Genomic DNA, 19,581 nt, shown 5'->3' on the forward strand with positions numbered 1-19,581 from the left:
TAAAAATATAGGCGTAAATCCATCTTAGCTGATGTATAAATGATTATCTAGCTCAACAGTATCAAAATACTTGCAATATGATATTATTGAAGTTTCCACTAATGTCGTAAACAGTTAGCCAGCCGTTTTCCGGCTTACTTCCGCAGACAGATAAATTTGCAAGCATCGTCAGCAGCCTTTGAAGACACAGACCTTCTTTGAGAAATAAAAAAGTGTTTCACAAGATGGATGAGATAGCAGAGCTAAAGTATGATATTGACAAAAAACTGGAAAAGGTAAGATCGGTTGATGAGTTTTTTGCACATGGTAAAGGCCACACATATTTATTTTGGAGCAGCCCCTCCCCCTTAGACAAATTTAGTCTTATTAAGTAAAAAATCAGGTGTTGCACCCAGGGTTTGTTGTGTCTTTCACACCTGTCTGCAGGCTGCATTGATTTTGTCAGCAGTCCGACCTTGTGTGAGTGTGTATACATAAGTCATTAAGTGTGTCACTCTGTGTGTACCTGTGTATTTCTGTGTGGGTGCGTGTAGAAGCCTCTTTTTGTTGTGAGAGATGGTGTGCAGAACTGCCTCTTGAACACATATGTTTGGTTTTCTAAACGCAAGAGTGTTGAATGCTCTGTGTGTGTGTGTGTGTGTGTGTGTGTGTGTGTGTGTGTGTGTGTGTGTGTGTGCTTACTCTTCTTTTCTTCTTCAAATTTTTGTGGGAATGATGCCAAGGGGTCGAAGAGGTGTCAGATTTTAATTTAAGAAAGAATTTGTGTTTCAACGCATACTCATTTCAGGAACAAGTATACATACTGTATGAACTATTTGATTTGTACAGGAATCAAATAACCTTGCCCTGTTGAAAGACTGCCTGAATCGCAGTGGTACGAATACACAGAGCATGCTGGGAATTTTGAACAGCTTTGAGAGTCGCCTCAAGCACATGGAGAGTACAATTGTTCCTGTCTACAATGAAACTGAGAACCTGCGAAGACGACAAGAAAGTATCCTTTCTCTATGTTGTGTTGTTAAAATAACATAGCCCAGTATCAGCATTATTTTCTGTATGTTTCTTCTCCCCCACTCTCTTTCTATAACTCTGTCTCTCTTTTCCTGCATGTTTGCTGGAATTCTCACTAGAACTTGCAGCTTTCGAGTCTTTCTTTCCCTTAATCTCTCTTTCCCTTCCCCACCTTCTCTTTCCCTCCCTGACCTTCTCTCTTAATTTATATCACACAGTCACACACAGAGACACACAGACACACACACACACACACACACACACACACACACACACACACACACACACACACTAACTAAGTAACACACACACACACACACACTCACTCGCCCACTCACTCACTCACTCACACACACTTAAGCACACTGACACACACACATGAATGCTATGCATATATTGCATGTGCATGTGTGTAAATGATTATGATAATTAATATATATATATATAATATCCTCACTGTTTATACATCAATAAAGATATCACTCCTTGACTTTGAACCTCCCAGACATTGAAAAGACAATGCACACGCTGGACACAGTTCTCAGCTATTACCATGCTGCTAAGGATCTTGAAGCCACTGTGAAGGAGGGGTATGAATAATTATTGTTTCATTTGTTACAGTTCTAGTTGTATTGCAACATTATGATTTAACGAGAGAACATAATTTAACAACAACAACAGTGACAAGGTGTCACACTGATAAACTTGAGAAAGACCAAACCACGTGTGAACCTTGTTGTCATTGAACACGTTTTTCATGTGTTTTTCGTTTATTTTGATGCTGTTAATAGTTGGTAATAATCTATTTCATGGCTTGGTATTGTAATCTAACAGGTTTTAAATTTAAAGGTAATATGTTTGAGGTGATTCTATAGATCTCATACAGCTTCCACTCCCAGGTTCTACAAAGCAGTGTATGACAGTATGTGTGTCTAAAAGCTACATTTTTACCACTCATATTTGTATGTGTTTTGCAATCAGCTATCCTCTGGAGATTTGAATAAGTTGATTTGTGAAATGTTGTAAATAAGAAACAGATGTGATCTATAAATGTTATACATTAGGTGTGGATGAAAACTTCAAATTACACTACAAATATTGTGATCATTCAGACCTGGAGCTTGCGACCTGGAAACTTACCTTTCGTACATGGAGAAGGTGTTGAACGCCCAGAAATACTTCCAGAACTACAATGCCGGTAGTAAGGAGCAGGCTGAAATTGTAAGTTGACTCATTTATTTTTCAAGGATATTGGTGGAACCTGTTTCTTTTTGGATTGTCCTATATATATCTGAACTAAAATAAGATTATGATGAGTTGCGTTTGAAGGGTTATCAATTTAATTAAATGAGATGAGGACTAACCAGTATGCTTTGAGTGTGTTGGTGTGTGTGTGTGTGTGGGGGGGGGGAGGTAGAGGATATAAAATCATGTTTTGCTGTCAGTCTATTACTTAGGTGGCACTGTGAGTGTGAGCTGCTTATACCAAATTTAATAGTTTCATCAATATAGTACATAATTTCTGTCAGTTTAGGTGTTTTTTAAAGTGTGCATTTGTTTTTTTGCAGAATCACATCTTTGTGGATGGAACCCAGGCTCTGCAGCATGAGTTCAAGTCACTGCTGAACAGACACGGACACTCAGTTCCTCCAGTTGTCATTGTTGACATGCTCACAGCTGAAGAAGGTATAACTTTGCTTGTACATGTACTGTACTGTAGAAAGTTTCTGGTTTAGTTTCCAGTGATAATATGGTTCACATTGAATGTACACGAGTTAAGAACCACTGCAAGCTGCCCAGAAAAGAAAGTAGCCCATATATGATGTGAAGTCATTTTAAATTATATGTTATTTAGGAGAGTCGCGCTTCCGCTGGGAATGGGGGATGAAGGGGGTTTAGGGATGTAGAGATAATTGTCACTTTCTTCAGAGACAACTAGCAGAGATTGTGCGACAAATGTTGTTTGATGTTCGTTACATGACCATAGCATCTTACACACTTTACTCTCGATGTTCATGCCACATTGTAGTCGGCTGTAAAGAACCATCGAATTGGTCCGTCTTTTTACATTTAGTCAAGTTTTGACTAAATGTTTTAACAAGAGGGGGGAATCGAGACGAGGGTCGTGGTGTATGTGTGTGTATGTGTGTGTGTCTGTCTGTCTGTGTGTGTGTGTACAGTGATTCAGGCTAAACTACTGGGCCGATCTTTATGAAATTTGACATGAGAGTTCCTGGGTATGATATCCCCGGACGTTTTTTTCATTTTTTCGATAAATACCTTTGATGACGTCATATTCGGCTTTTTGTAAAAGTTGAGGCGGCACTGTCACACCCTCATTTTTCAATTAAATTGATTGAAATTTTGGTAAAGCAATCTTCGACGAAGGCCGGGGTTTGGTATTGCATTTCAGCTTGGTGGCTTAAAAACTAATGAGTGAGTTTGGTCATTAAAAATCGGAAACTTGTAATTAAAATTATTTTTTTATTAAACGATCCAAAAACAATTTCATCTTATTCTTCGTCATTTTCTGATTCCAAAAACATATACATATGTTATATTTGGATTAAAAACAAGCTCTGAAAATTAAAAAATATAAAAATTATGATCAAAATTAAATTTTCGAAATCAATTTTAAAAACACTTTCATCTTATTCCTTGTCGGTTCCTGATTCCAAAAACATATAGATATGATATGTTTGGAGAAAAAACACGCTTAGAAAGTTAAAACGAAGAGAGGTACTGTACAATAAAGCGTCTTATGAAGCACAGCGCAATCGCTACCGCGCCAAACAGGCTCGTCACTTTCACTGCCTTTTGCACTAGCGGCGGACTACGTTCAGTTTCATTCTGTTCTTCTTCTTCGTCGTTCGCTCAGAGTTTCATTCTGTGAGTTCCACTGCTTGACTAAATGTAGTAATTTTGCCTTACGCGACTTGTTTTTGCTTTGTTTCTTTGTAAACCAGGAAAACCTGCATAGAATACAAATCCAAAAACAGATTGACTGCTAACATTCCAAAATTAACATTTGTATTGTCAATAATTAAACGTTCCAATAGCCTGCAATTCTTGGGGGTTTTATTCTGCTAATATTCACACATTATCACATTAACTGCTTAAATATAACTACACTTTACGACACCGCTGTCAATTTGTTCAGACTTGCCTCCAGTGGGGACAGACACAGACCTGGCCCTGGAGCACCTTCCGGAGAAGGTGGTGAGCGACCTGACCAAGATCTCCCAGTGGTTGGTGGAGCAGGCACAGTCACACCAGCACCTCAAGTCCTACGGCCAGAGTCGGGCTGCCATGCTCAACAAATCACTGCAGGGGTAAGTGAACAAGGGGTATTGATGGCATAATAATCTCTTGGTGGGTTCTTCTTCTTCTTCTGCGTATTTTTGCACGAGTGGGTTTGTACGTGTAAGGCCGTTTTTAACCCACCATTTACTCTGGATTGGTGACATGGAGTGTTGATGGAATTTCTTTCTCTGCAGTAGGGGAACAAGAGACATTAATGGTTGGCACCAGGATATATTATGACAGTAAGCGTAGAGTGCTGCCCTGTCACGTAGTCTCAAACCAAATTGGAAATCCAAAGCATCATCATTATAATCATCCTCATCTCATAAATCATCCAAAATCATAAATTGTCCTTGCTCTTGTGGCCCTTCATGCCCGGAGCTCTCATGGTGACCTTAGTCTCAGTGTTCCTGTTCGATCCTTCCCTGAATAGTAGTTCTGCTGTCAGTCTTCAACATGTGACGTTCTGGGGGGTCGACGGAGGGATGTGGTGGTGGTCTGCTCTCTGGAGGGGGCGCTCACTCAGTCTGGTTCCGCGACTTAACAGTCAATGCCGTTAGTAGGGGGCATAGTAGGTAGTGGGCTGCGTCCATTAGCTCGGGACAGACCCACTACTGAACACCGTCGAAGTGACTCAGCAGAAGTGCAGTGTCATCTTTCGAGGGTAGCCTACCGCAGCGACCCGACATCCCCCCCGGAGCGTCTGAAAAATTGACAAGTCTGGCAGCGGAACGAAATTCAGATGTGGATGGAGCAGTGAGTGCAGGGACGGGGCGGTGTGAGAGCACAACGGGACAAGGAACAGGTGTAAAGACGAAAAAAAAGAAGGAAAAAAAAGAGACATTAATGGTAAATCTTGGTAGTGGTAAAGCAATAGCTGGTATGTTGATAGCAAATCTCTTCAGGCAACAAACGGCATATAAAATGCTATACAACAAAGAAAGTAAATACTGTGTGAAAAATTATAAGGTTTGTACTGTGCCGTGAACGCTGTTCCGGAAACCCCCCAAGACAAAACATTTGTGAACATGGAGGACTGATGAATGTGTGATTTACACCACTTTGGCAGTCAGACGCCCTACTGCTGTTCACGATTTGAGTTGTCAAATTTTCCAAGGTGTATGCTCTCTCTTCATTTGCAACTGTGTAGATGAGTTTTCGAACAAGAAGGAAGGTCAATAGATAGGCTGTCTCTTATTGAGATACGTTTTTGAGAGATGACTGAAGAAGCTGTTGCAATATTTCTGTGGTTGCAGGTTGAAAGAACACTTGCGAAGTGCCAGTAGTACCTCATCCCAGCTGTCTTTCATCAGTCAGAACTCACCAGCTCTGGTAGGTCTCTGAAACTTAAAACAGATGATACATGCACTGTTCAGTTATTTTTGTGGAAATGGTGATGGAGGTGATAATGGGTGTGCGTGTCTGCATGTGAGAGAGAGGCGGAGAGTGAGAGAGAGGAAAAGAGTCTGTCTGTCTGTCTGTCTGTCTGTCTGTCTGTCTGTCTGTCTTCCCTTTGTCTTTGTTTCTGTGTGTCAGAACATGTATATCAATGACAATGTATCATGAGTTATTTAATGAAAGTATTCTAAAGAGTGTATGCAGCTTTTGTAAAAAAAAAAATGTAAATGAACGTTTTAATAACTTTGAATGATGGTTATTTCAGGGTGGAAAGTTCAGAGGTTCAAAGGATGCCCCTTCCAGAAGGAGCATGATGAGACTTGTGTAAGTGTTTTTTATGTTCATTATATTTTGTATTACTATACTTTTATGTTTTCTGTGTCAAATAATTAGCAGCATTGCCTGTGAAGGGTCACTGTCAAAATTTTTATCATCTTAGGCCGATCCACCTTACTACAAATATTAGGGCAAATCTGGTGTATCACAGGTTATGTGATGGAGTTTTGAAACTGAAGGGAATAAAAAATCAGAAGTGACATTAATTGTATCCTTAAAGAACTGTCAAGCTGCTCATTTGTGCAAGAAAGGGCATAAGCTTTGAACTTCACATCTGACTTCTGCATTATTGCTAATATTACCTGTATCAAAAATGCCATTTCATGTCATTAGTAGTAAGATTATGATTGTATTTATACACACAGAAACCTTTTATAGGCAGGCATCATTCTAATAATTGAAGAATGTTTTTGCTATTTCTGCTGTATAAGAAGATTAACTGTTTTAATACATATATATTTAATTGCTATCAATCCTTCCATTTCTATTTGCAATCAGTTGTTGTTTACACTTGTTCTTTATATGTTTTCAGAAACAACTTCACAAAGAAAGCATCCAGTGCTTTGAATAAATCATCTTTCGAACCAGGTATGATTGTATAAATGACACAAGTTTAAGGTAATGTCAGCCCAGGATATTTTTCATGTTACTTAAGGTATGAATTTTGAGCTAAGTGTACAGACCTGCATTGAAACCTGTAAACACTTCAAACTGAGTATAATATAAAAAGAGATCTTTGAAAGCATGCTCAATATTATACTTAAAGTTTAACATGAAAATTGTGTTATGATAACTTTTTCACTTTTCCTTGGAGAGAGTGTTTCGAACTTTGTTTGATTAATTGCTAACTGTTCTGCATACTGTTCTATAAGTATAAAGTAGTTAGGGTACAAGCATTTTACTTGTGTATATTAACTGTGCATATTAGATAATAATAATAATAATTATATGGCGCAAATCCGACCATATTTCTAAGCGCCTTACAAAAAATCAACAAATCAGTAAACAAATACAAGGTCATGTACATAATGAACACTTGAAAAAGTATTACCTGTGCACATTGTTAAAATTACTGTACAGGTCACAGACGTCAAGGTTCAGCAGCTAACGACAGTATACGGGAAGAAGTGGCAGACGTGGAAACTGACCTCTACATCAATGAGCTTAGCGCTCTTCTGAGGCTTATGCAGGTCAGAAACTTTTTTGTGTTTTGCAGAACTGGGCAATGTTTGTCTCAAAGTTCAAAGGGGAGGGGGTGATATCCAGCAATTTTGTCAGTTATGTTCATAGTTGTGCAACTCTTATATTTTTGTGTTTCTTTATGTTTATTTATTTCCAGTTGGGTTTTTTTCCTGATAACCTAACTTTGGACTTATTAGTTTGTTTTTGAAATGCCAGTGTTGATTCTGTATTTAGGCCATTTATGAATTTCTTGCTTTTTTCAAACTTAGAAACTGTTGTAGTAAAAGTTGTTTTGGTTTCTTTTGACATACAGAAGCAAAACACTTCCATTGATTGTAACATGTTTGTTGCTATTTTCAGAGTGAGATGCAGTTGATGAAAGGAATTGTTCCGCAGAAACATGAGAGAGCAGTGTTTGACACAATCATACAACAGGCGTTAGACTCAGTTGTCAATGAGGGAGAGGTAAGGCGGAATTTTCCATTTGTTTTTCAAGATTGTTGAAAGTAGACACCTTTTTTTTTAAGCAAATGGTTAAATAAGCTATGAATTATGCCTTTGCTTTTCCAGGAGATATCTTAATTTGTTTTCTAAAATGTAAGACAAGACTTTGTGACAAAGATATGCAGTACTCTACACATATTTCTTGGCTCTTGAGTTACACACATCCAATATAGTCAAATTAAATGGCAAAACACACACCAGGCATGGGAATTGTCCGCCGAAAGGCAAATTTCCGCCGAAATGTTTTTTTGTTCCGCCGAAAAAGCAAAATTGTCCGCCGAAAAAATAAATGGGAAAGGCAAAAATGGTTCTGAAAACTGAATTTAATGGCAAATTTGGAGCTCAGATGACACCAAATTGCACAATTTGGGTTCTTTGGAGAAAAAAATGTTGGACCCCCCTAGTAAGGCTAAGCGCTTCGCGCCGTCGACTTTGATATTACTTACAAATTTTCAGCCGTTTTTACTTTTTTCAATTCCCATGCCTGACACACACACACTCTCTCTCTCTCTCACACTCACGCACACACACACACACACACACACACACACACACACACACACACACACACACACACACACACACACACACACACACACACACACACACTCACTCTCTCTCTCTCTCTCACACTCACGCACACACACACATGTTCCTGAGCGCACACACACACACACACACACACACACACACACACACACACACACACATGTATGCATATGTGTGAACTGTAAAACACATGATGTGTCTTCTTCTTCTCGTTGGCTCCTTTTAGACATCCACTCCTGTGGCACCCACGACATGATGTGTTATAGCAACTATGTCTTTTGTTGTGCAGATGATAGCTGGAACAGCCAGGAAGAATGTGCAGAGACACGAATACTCGGCTGTTCTGTCCATCTTCCCCATCGTGCGGCATCTTCGATCCATCAAACCAGAGTTTGACCTAATACTGGAGGTAATTCAGGGGCTCAGGGCTGATTTGCTAAATGGAAGAGCTCTGTGGCTTTGGCTGTGTGTGTTTGTTAGGTATGTGTGTGTGTGTGTGTATGTGTGTTTGTCTGTGTGTGTGTGTGTGTAAGCATGTGTGTTTGCTTGCGTTTGTGCATGTGTGTGTGTGTGTAATTTGTTCCTGTCTGTTCGATAACTGTGTCAAAGATGATAGCTTTTCTCATTGTAATTTCAGTGCTCATTTTGTACTTAAGCCAGTTATCAATCTCTTCTCTTTTTTTAACCATTTTAAGTGAACTTGATACAATACAATACAACTTTTTTTTATCTCAATGTCGGTAGTAACAGATCCCCCGAAATCGGCATATGCTGCCTGAATGGTGGGGTAAAAACGGTCATACACGTAAAAATCCACTCGTACTAAAAACATGAGTGAACGTGGGAGTCTAAGCCCATGAACGAAGAAGAAGAAGAAGAAGGTAGTAACAGAATTATTTTCTCGTTGAACACAATAAATAATACAGTGATTACATTACACAAAGAAATTAAGTGATACTACTGTTTTCTTGTGCCATGGCAGGAAAGAAGAAAGAATGATCACCATTGCTACTTGTGTTTCAGGGTTGTCAAGCTCCTACTCGAGCGAAGTTAGCGTCTCTTCTTTCCACACTGGACAGCACAGTCAGTACCTTGGTGTTCTTCATTACTGAAACACATTGTAGTTGTGGCACTGGAGATGTCACCAGCTTATTTGCACAATATTTTAACTTTGAATGGATTAATTTGGTGCAGACTGCAGAGAGGGAAGAGAGTTGGTGGTGGGGGGGGGGGGGGGGGGGGGGGGGAGAAGGTGGAGGTGGAGTGCTTGAAGATGGTAGAACTTCTTTTTTTTTGTAAAGTTTAAGGGCAGGTCAATTATCTAACTCATACAACATTCATCAAATAATAAGCAAAGAGAGAGAGAGGGGGGGGGGGGGGGGGCAAGTTAAAACTTAATTATAACGGATCCTAGCATTTTGCCTGCACAAACAGTTCTTTGCTAACGGAGCGAGAGGGGGAGAGAGACAGAGAGATGCTGTGATACATTCTTGTGTTGTGTTAATGTAGGTATTCATGTGTGCGTACATGTGTATCAAAGTGTGTTTGTACAGATATAAAATTATAAGAATTACTTCATTCACTTACATGCTTACTCTCATTGCTTACAGGGGGCAAAGGCTTTGGAGGAATTCACAGGCAGCATCAGGGTAAGTTGACAAATTGAGTCAAAAACTATGAAGTGCATTGCTACAAGGCCATACAACTCAGTCCAAGCATTTTAGCATTTCAGGGGGGACATTTTGAGTTTGTTTGTTTGCTTAACGCCCAGCCGACCACGAAGGGCCATATCAGGGCGGTGCTGCTTTGACATATAATGTGCGCCACATACAAGACAGAAGTCGCAGCACAGGCTTCATGTCTCACCCAGTCACATTATTCTGACACCGGACCAACCAGTCCTAGCACTAACCCCATAAAGCCAGACGCCAGGCGGAGCAGCCACTAGATTGCCAATTTTAAAGTCTTAGGTATGACCCGGCCGGGATTCGAACCCACGACCACGGGATTCGATCACGGGGCGGACGCCTTACCACTAGGCCAACCGTGCCGGTGACATTTTGAGTGATTTTGTCATTTCTAACATTATTATTACAGTGGAAACCCCCTTTTAAGACCCCAGGATTTAAGACTTCCACCATTTTAAGACCCTGTTTTCTCAGACTTTCTGTTCATAACCTTTGTAAACTTACCCCCATTTGAAGACTCCCTCCTTGTTTAGACCTGATTTTCTCAGATTTCTGGTGGTCTTAAAGGGGAGGTTCCGCTGTTCAGTTATTTTTGCTACAGTTTCCTGGATTTTGTGTCAATGGTCTGTTTTATTTCTGTATTTTTTTTGACAGCATGATCCAGACAAAGCGTCAAACATGCCTCGTGACGGAACAGTACACGAACTGACCAATCATGTAAGTACATAGCTGTATGGCATTCTCATACAAATCTTTTGCTTTATGACCCAAAGTGCTTGTCAATATCACAAAAAAATAGTTGCAAGCAAAAATTAACAGTGTATTTGTTGGATGTAAACATTTGCTATGGTATGCATTAGCTAAGAGGGCCCCAAAGGGGGGGTATCATCACGATCACGGGAAGGGAAATTTTCGCTTTCACGATCACAGTTACCTTGATTTTTGTTTTCACGATCACGAACACCAGTGGCAAATCACGGTCACGGTAAAAGTTGCATGTACAGAAAGCACGTGTCAAAGTAAACACAACCACACAGTAATTCGCTCCTCTGGATCTATTGTTTATTCAACACAAAGCGACAACTGTTGCACTTTTTTATAATTATTTTTTGAATTCTCTTTCATACACACATAGAAATACATATCATGATTTGTAATCAGTAACAAGAATGTTGTTTTCATTGGGTTTTTTCTCTCTCTCTCTGACTCTCTCTCTCTCTCTCTCTCTCTCTCTCTCTCTCTCTCTCTCTCGTTCTCTCTCTCTCTCTCTCTCTCTCTCTCTCTCTCTCTCTCTCTCTCTCTCTCTCTCTCTCTCTCTCTCTCTCTCTCTCTCTCTCTCTCTACACTCATACACATTCAACCCCCACACCCTCACTCACACACATGAATATATACTTGCACAATTTCACATTTCCAGAGCTAAATCTTGTAAACCCATTTTCTCAAAAACTATTGGGTGGATTGAAATTAAAGTACATGTATGTGTGATGGGTTTTTTATTTTCAACTTTGCCGTACAATTTGAGGTACACCATCGCCTGGTCCCATGGTCTTGAATAAAAAACAGGAATGCTACAGGCTAAAAACGGTTTTACCTGAAAGAAGCGCGCAGTACCAGTAGCGAAGCCACAAGCCTGAGCCTGCGAAGCAGGCGAGTCAACTAGGGGGGTCCGGGGGCATGCCCCCCCGGAAATTTTTTCAAAAAACGGTTAAAATCTGTGCAATCTGGTGCATTCTGGGCATCATTTTAGGGGTTGTAATAGTGTTGTGATCTTGTTAAAAATCCCATTTTAGCCTCCCCCCACCACCATTCAACACACCTCCAAACTGGTGAAAACAACACTACTGTGCGCTGGCTTCATTGAGACCGGCGCCCGGTCGCGTTGCGCGATATTCACACGGATCGTTTTTGCGGAAATTTTTCAACTTCACCGGAAAAAATTTGACTTTACCGGATTTTGAAAACGGCTTTATCGGATTTCCGGCAATTACCGGAAAAGTAGCATGCCTGACAAAATCCCCAACGAACATGACTTTGATCGTCTTTGACATGAGGATCAAGTGACCCAAACTGGCGCGTCTCCCCGCCATTGTTTCTGAATTTAACCCATTGTTGATATTAAAGTTTACAGGCGCTAAAATAAATCCAAGCTTAATGCAAAGAAGCGACAATTAGAATCTATGCCAAGCGTGTCCACGTTGCTGGGATGAAAAACACATTTCTAGTTTCGGTTTTGGCTAAACGCAGACTCGATCTCGAGCCAGTCGAGGTCACACTGAGCGAGACAGCCGGACGTGGCAATGTCGACAATGTCAATGATCTCACTCAAACTCAAAGATCTTGAACAAATTTCAAGATCTTTGCCTACATTCAGAACAGTCATAGAGCAACATAGATCAACATACCTTGGTATTTCGTCTTCAGAAAGACCGACCCGTAGCCTGACCTTTCCACCAAGGAAGGCATTCTCGCCGCCTGCTTTGGTCTGGCTTGAATCCACAAAATATAACAGAAGTTCGATGACAGTACCGCTGCACGCCATTTTTGATCTTCGAATTCGAATTTCACTCAAACCTTTTGCACGAAGCCCTTCCATTGGATGAAGTTTGGTAGAATTTTGCAATTTGCCTTCTGATTGGATCTCTTTTTGTCAGTGTGTAATTGTAAAGGGAAGCAATCGCTCTCAAAATCATATTTCTGAATGTGTTGTTGCTTCCCTTTCAATCGGGGTTGGCTCCTTACCGAATAGACTACAGGATCATAGAGTGTAATACAGCTGTGAAAAAATGTACGTTGAAAATAAAATGCTTTGCAATAATGCCCATCACGATCACGAAAACAAATGACGATCACGATCACGAGACTTGATTTTTTTGTCATCACGGATCACGGGCAAAGTCCCATCACGATCACAGAAATGGAAATTTCGGCAATCACGGTCACAGAAAGGTCAAAAAACGCCAATCACGATCACGGTTTTAAACCCTTTGGGGCCCTCAGCTAAGCTGTATCTTCTATTATTTTCTTACGTTCCCATTTATGTACTTTCCTTTTAATTGTTCATACTGGGTCTTTTATTCTCTGAGAGAATTTTTTTTAATGTAAACGCAACCAATCATGGTTTTACTAGTTGGGGAAAACAGTTTTTTGTATTTGAGGATTTACTAAATCCGGTGCGAAACACAATTTGCTTGTTAGCATATAGAGACAAATTTTTTTCTTTTCTGAAGCTTTGATGTCCTCAGTTCAAAGGAATAAGCTATTGGTGAGCAAGCAAAAGATGATTAATGACTTATTATGGTTGTTTTTCCACAGACTATCATTTTCTTGACACAACTGCTAGATTATGCTGAGACTGCTGGGGCTATGCTGCTGATGCATGGTGAGTGAATTAATTACCGAGAATGTCTGTCTTGATAAAAGCATTAATTTTCATTGATTATTTGCTTGGGAGATTTTCTGTGTGTGTGTGTCTATGTATGTGTGTGAGTGTTTGTGTGTGTGCATGCGAGCGTGTATGCGAGCGTGCATGTGTGTGTGTGTGTGTGTGTGTGTGTGTGTGTGTGTGTGTGTGTGTGAGACACAGGCCCTTATTTGTTATAGCTGAATGTAGAATATGGGTCTGATTTCACAGGATGAATTTTAATATTTATTTTTCAGGGGAGCAGGCCACCCCATCAGCAAGTATCACAGCAGATGGTTGTAGGATGAAGGTTGCAGATTACATGAGTGAGTATGAACAATATACACCAATGTGTTGTTTTTATTTTTTTTTGTATTGGAATTGGCACGTGGAGCTGTTATTGGGACTTGCGCTATAGAAAAGTGATTTATTATTCTTTATTATTATCAATATTTTTCAGCGCGAGTGTTGTCAGCACTAGGCTTGAACCTGAGCAACAAAGCGGAGACGTACAATGACCCCGGCCTACGCCCCATCTTCATGCTCAACAACTTCAACTATATCCTTAAGGCGCTCAAGACAACAGGGCTGCTGGAGTTGCTGTTGCTGTGGAATAGGGAGGTTGCCACCTACTACAACGAGCAAGTTTTGGAACAGAAGAGAATTTACTCACAAAGGTAACTGGGTCGTAATTCCTGTGTGATCAAAATTAAGTCTGAAGTTAGGATATATAAACTACAGAAGTTTTGATATGCGAGTCTGAAAACATGAAAGGTTGTTGAATACGATATTTGATATGATAACAAGAGGCAAGAGACATTTGGTGTAAATTCCACAGTTTTTGTGGTCAAGCTCCCTGTACTATTTTGTTATTCCTATTTGCTGTGGGGTGTTATTGTTGAGCACTGTAACCCACACTTAAATCAACACTTGCGGGGTAACTTGGTACAGAGAAGGTGCCCTTGTGGAAGCTAAGGTATTTACTCTCTTTTGAACTGCCAAGTTTTCTTGTGAAAATGTTGGTGTAATTCTGTACTGCACTTTCGGTGGGTTTTTTGTTCTTCACAAGGCATTTTGTTGAACTCGTTGCATGACCCCTTCTTCCATTTTCAACTTCTCCGGCCCTTTCCCCGGCACAAATCCTCATCCTTCCCCTTCACAGTACATTGTGAAGTTCCAGGCAATGTAGGCATGCATGAAGAACAGTTGTTGGTTTTTGACTGGAGACTTTGCTTTGTGTGCAGCTGGAGCAAGGTGTTGCACTACATCCTGGAGATGGACAAACCCATGTCAGCACAGAGAACTGCACAGATGGATGGTTCCGTCAAGGTAATGTGTGATTGTTAGCTTGTTTCTTTGCTATTTTTACATTTAGTCAAGTTTTGACTATATGTTTTAACATAGAGGGGGGAATCGAGACGAGGGTCGTGGTGTGTGTGTGTGTGTGTGTGTGTGTGAGTGTGTGTGTGTGTGTGTGTCTGTCTGTGTGTGTGTGTGTGTAGAGCGATTCAGAGTAAACTACTGGACCGATCTTTATGACATTTTTCATGAGAGTTCTTGGGTATGATATCCCCAGACGTTTTTTTCATTTTTTTGGATAAATGTCTTTGATGACGTCATATCCGGCATTTTGTAAAAGTTGAGGCGGCACTGTCACACCCTCATTTTTCAATAAAATTGATTGAAATTTTGGCCAAGCAATCTTCGACGAAGGCCGGACTTTGGTATTGCATTTCAGCTTGGAGGCTTAAAAATTAATTGATGACTTGGGTCATTAAAAATCTGAAAATTGTAATTAAAATTATTTTGTTATAAAACGATCCAAAATTACGTTTATCGTATTCTTCATCATTATCTGATTCCAAAAACATATAAATATGTTATATTTGGATTAAAAATAAGCTCTGAAAATTAAAAATATAAGAATTATGATTAAAATTAAATTTCCGAAATCGATTTAAAAACAATTTCATTTTATTCCTTGTCTGTTCCTGATTCCAAAAACATATAGATATGATATGTTTGGATTAAAAACACGTTCAGAGAGTTAAAAAGAATAGAGATATAGAAAAGCGTGCTATCCTCCTCAGCGCAACCGTTACCGCGCTTTTCTGGATTGTTAATTTCACTGCCTTTGCCACGAGCGGTGGACAGACGATGCTTCGAGTGTTCGGTCTTGCGGAAAAAATGCAATGCGTTCAGTTTCATTCTGTGAGTTCGACCAAGCTTGACTAAATGTTGTATTTTCGCCTTACGCGACTTGTTTTTCTTTTTGTTGGTTTTTGGAGGGATATATCCGTTCAGATACAGTTTGTTTGTTTGTCTGTGTGTTTGTTGTATGTTTGTTTATTTGGTTTGTGCATTATTTGTTTATTTGTAGGGTTTGTTTTCCTTGACTTTGTAGCATTGTTGATTACGCATTATGTACATTGGACTAGGATCCCAAACTCTCTGATCTGATCTAAGTTCTAACAGTTAAACAACCCCTGTATATCTTGTTAGGTAGCTGCAGCCAGCCATAATTCACTTGATGTTATGATTTATGACTATTGAAAAGTCCTCGCACAAGCTCATGTGGTCAATTATGTGTATTAATCATGCGATAATGTGGACAAAGATTTTTATTCAGTGAAAGTTTGGGTATCATGTCCTTACTTGTCATTTATGAAATTGATGTTCAGTTTCTTTCTGCACAGTTAAAAGACAAGGAACGGCAGAACATCAAGGATAAGTTTACGGTAAGTTAAATTCATGTTAACTTTTATGATAGTACTGGTAAGCCATCCATTTTTGTGTTAGCATATTTGGCAGTGATGTATTTTTGTAAAGGAAAAGTTAATCTAATCACTATTTTCACATGTATTCAATCAAGGTTTGCTCTTTGTTTCAAATAAACAACCTGAAATCTGTTAATGAGTTTGGCATAGACATTTTAATAATAATTTCAACTGTGGAAATTTATTGACAAAATTAATTTTAGCTGAGAATCTTTAGTATGCTCATCGTATAACAGAACACTTTCTGTCATCCACAGGGTTTCAACAAAGAGCTGGAAGAAATCCATCGTATCCAGAAAGCCTACGCCATTCCAGACCCAGAGCTCCGTCAACAACTCATTCTCGAGAACAAGGAGTTCCTCTTGCCACGCTATCGCATGTTCCACGACAAATACAGCACTCTTAATTTCACTAAAAATCGTCAGAAGTACGTCAAGTACGATGCAGATGCTGTGACCAGAATGCTGGACAAATTCTTTGATGCGTCTGCTTAATATGATCTGGTGATAGTTTCAGAGACTCAGCAAATAGTTTCAGAGACTCAGCAAATAGTTTCAGAGTCACACAAAATCGTTTCAGAGACCCACAAACTTGTGTTCGTTATAGTTTGAAGCACTATGACAAGAATCTCACGAATTAGACAAGAGGCAGTTACCAAAAAGCTGAACAGTTCCTTTCATACATCTGGATATTGGGGTTTGATAGTTACCCTTACAGCTTGGTTGTTATACCCAAATGCTTCCGCGCTACACTGGAAGATGGTACTTATCAGTGTATGGCTCTGAGTGAGCCAGCACTGGTGTGTAGAGCGGTGGTGGAAAGGATGCTAAAAATCGCTTAGCCTGCCTGCAGCTAAGGAGGCAGAAATGAAGCTCTGGGAACAACCGTGCACGATGAATGGGTTGCAGCAACATTGGCGAACAGATGTGTTTTTGGATTTGTATTTGTATGCAGCCCGGGCTTGGGGAAGATCATGATAGTTTTGTGACAGGTTCATGAGCACTGTGCTTAAAAAACACACAATCAATCAAACAAAAAACACAGCTAAGGCAACAGAATGTGTAAGTTTGCTAAGTGCTAAGCCATATACATGTAGTTAAATGGTTTATCGTCATGTTGCCTTTTTTTAAGTGCTGACAGCCAGCCAGGTCATCACAATTAACTTGTTCAGAGTGTGTGAATCGAATTTGTGCTGCTTGCCTAGCGTTAAATCAGTCAAATGTTAATGTGCAATATTTGGTACATTTGGTTTTTTACAAAGACGATTGTTATTTCTTGCACCAACTTGGGGGAATGGGGGGGGAGGGAGGGGGGGGCAGGGATGGGGGGGGGGGGGGGCAGGGATGGGGGGGGGGGGGCAGGGATGGGGGGGGGGGGGGCAGGGATGGGTGGGAGAGGGGAGGTTCAGGTGGATTGGTAGGGGGGTTGGGCTGGAGAAAGAGGATTTGGGTTTTGTAGTAGGTAGGTTGGGGATTAAAGGTGCAGTGCAGCTCACAGCATTGCTGCAGCAACGATTTGTTATCTTGTTGCAGATAAGGATATAATCAGTCAAAATATTCGCTCCTTCAATGGGGGGGGGGGGGGGGGGGTTGGGGGGGGGGGTAAGCTGGAGACGACGGCTGAAACAGGAAGAAGGGGAGGGGTAAATCTTGGTTGTGTCGGCCATTCCTACCTGCCTACCAATATACACTCAGCCGATGGATGGTAAATATATTCAAAGTGAAGGTGACAAGAGCCATCGTTTGCTGTGGAATATGTTTCTTCATTGGTATCTGAACAACTTGTTGATTGATGCTTTATTTGATTGAGTGCTACCGCTTTTTATGTGCAATATGTGATATGTTCTTGTAGATACTTGCCAATTAAATATGTTTCATCAAGAGTTACGGTTTTGTGTGTATGTTGATTGCTTAACCAAGCTGTGAAGATCTTGCATACAGACCTTTGTGTATGTTAGCACACACACACACACACACACACACACACACACACACACACACACACACACACACACACACACACACACACACATATATGATGTATGCACAAACAAGAGATGTGCACACACACACACATGTGCATACATACATGTACACGTTAATACACACACACACACACACACACACACACACAGGTTTGCTCAAATAGTACATGTTCAGACTTTCTGTGTTGGCTGCATTCACACTGTAAGATATCCACTTCCCATGGCAGGTGGGGTCACTGAAACAACATTTTTGACAGGAAAATCTGCTTTCCACACACAGCATGGAACACTTTTCAACAACAAAAATTGGAGGGTGGAGGCGTTTTCTTACTTCTTGTTTTTTTTTATTTTGTTTGTCTGTCTGCTATTTTCATCTTCTATGTACTTTTTTTTATTTTCAGTATACTTAATGTTGTGTGTGTAATTGGTTCCTTTTGCCCCTTTCCATTGCAAATGTATCGGATTTCACCTCTTCTCCATCATCATCTTCGTTTCCTTGCGATTGGTTCACTTGTTTAAAATCCCGCAGCGGGGCACTGCGGTTATGAAATTAAAGGCCCCTCCTGTTTTTGGAACCGCAGGAGCTTTCTAGTTTGCTGTTAGGTAGATTTTTGGTTCCTCTTTCCTGTCATGCTCTCTTTTTCTTCATGAATTCTTTTCTTTTTTCTGCCTTCTTGCTCATTCACCTGTATTTTTTCCAAAAATCTCTTCTCTTGCCGCTTGTCTCGCGATTCATGTATAGTTTAATCTGTTAGTGTTCTGATGTAAGTCCAGCAGTAGATAGGTTAAGCCTATTTTAACATATTGGAAACTGGTAATCTTCCAGTAGGTATTAATTTAGTTTTACTAAAGCCTGCTGGGACACAAGTAATGGGTTAGTGCATTTGTAAACAGGAATCGCTTGACAAGTGGCCCCCTTCATCCCCCCCTTCCTCGTCCTGATATGGCTCTGCGTAGTCGGCTGGACGTTAAGCAACAAATAAACAAACAAACAAACAAACTTGTTTAAAATGTTGTTTTTGTTGTTGCCTTACGCATGTGAGCCAAAAGCAGAGTTCCCAGCAAGTAGACAGTTTAAAAAATGACCCTTACATGTACCACTGGACTTTCCCCAAGAGATTTTATTCCATCATCACAAATAAACTAGAAATCACCACGAGAAGAATGCAGAAATCCCTGTTATCTTAAAAAAAATATAATGAGCGCTGTGTAAACACCACACATACAGAAAAAAAGGCCCTGTGGCGAGCCTCGCAGCGAGGTCGCAGCGAGCCTCGCTGCGAGGTCGCTGCGAGGCCGTAATTTACCATGCAAATTAAGTTTGCTGCGACTAAGTCGCAGCTAGCTGCGATGTAGTTATATATCCTTATATGGAGATCCCACCCGCGAGCTTGATGTGATGAGGTCGCGGCTAGCTGCGATGTTCCCTGCGAGCTTGCCGCGACC

At 40.4% G+C, this 19,581-nt stretch overlaps 1 protein-coding gene across 1 annotated transcript; it reads left to right on the plus strand.

Annotated features, from left to right (window-relative positions):
• The first annotated feature begins 133 nt into the window (after positions 1 to 133).
• On the plus strand, positions 134 to 17,337 carry LOC138958873 (exocyst complex component 7-like). The gene is made up of 21 exons (XM_070330184.1): positions 134 to 275; positions 829 to 994; positions 1,517 to 1,601; positions 2,124 to 2,232; positions 2,580 to 2,697; positions 4,172 to 4,343; positions 5,571 to 5,646; positions 5,978 to 6,036; positions 6,581 to 6,636; positions 7,129 to 7,238; positions 7,591 to 7,695; positions 8,573 to 8,692; positions 9,307 to 9,366; positions 9,894 to 9,932; positions 10,626 to 10,688; positions 13,287 to 13,353; positions 13,632 to 13,700; positions 13,835 to 14,051; positions 14,619 to 14,703; positions 16,071 to 16,112; positions 16,409 to 17,337. Exons 1-21 carry the CDS (start codon positions 225 to 227, stop codon positions 16,643 to 16,645), a joined length of 2,106 nt encoding a protein of 701 aa, XP_070186285.1. The 5' UTR covers positions 134 to 224; the 3' UTR covers positions 16,646 to 17,337.
• The last annotated feature ends 2,244 nt before the right edge of the window (positions 17,338 to 19,581 follow it).

This window comes from Littorina saxatilis, linkage group LG2, assembly GCF_037325665.1.
Source record: "Littorina saxatilis isolate snail1 linkage group LG2, US_GU_Lsax_2.0, whole genome shotgun sequence".
Classification (NCBI taxonomy): Eukaryota; Metazoa; Mollusca; class Gastropoda; order Littorinimorpha; family Littorinidae; genus Littorina; species Littorina saxatilis.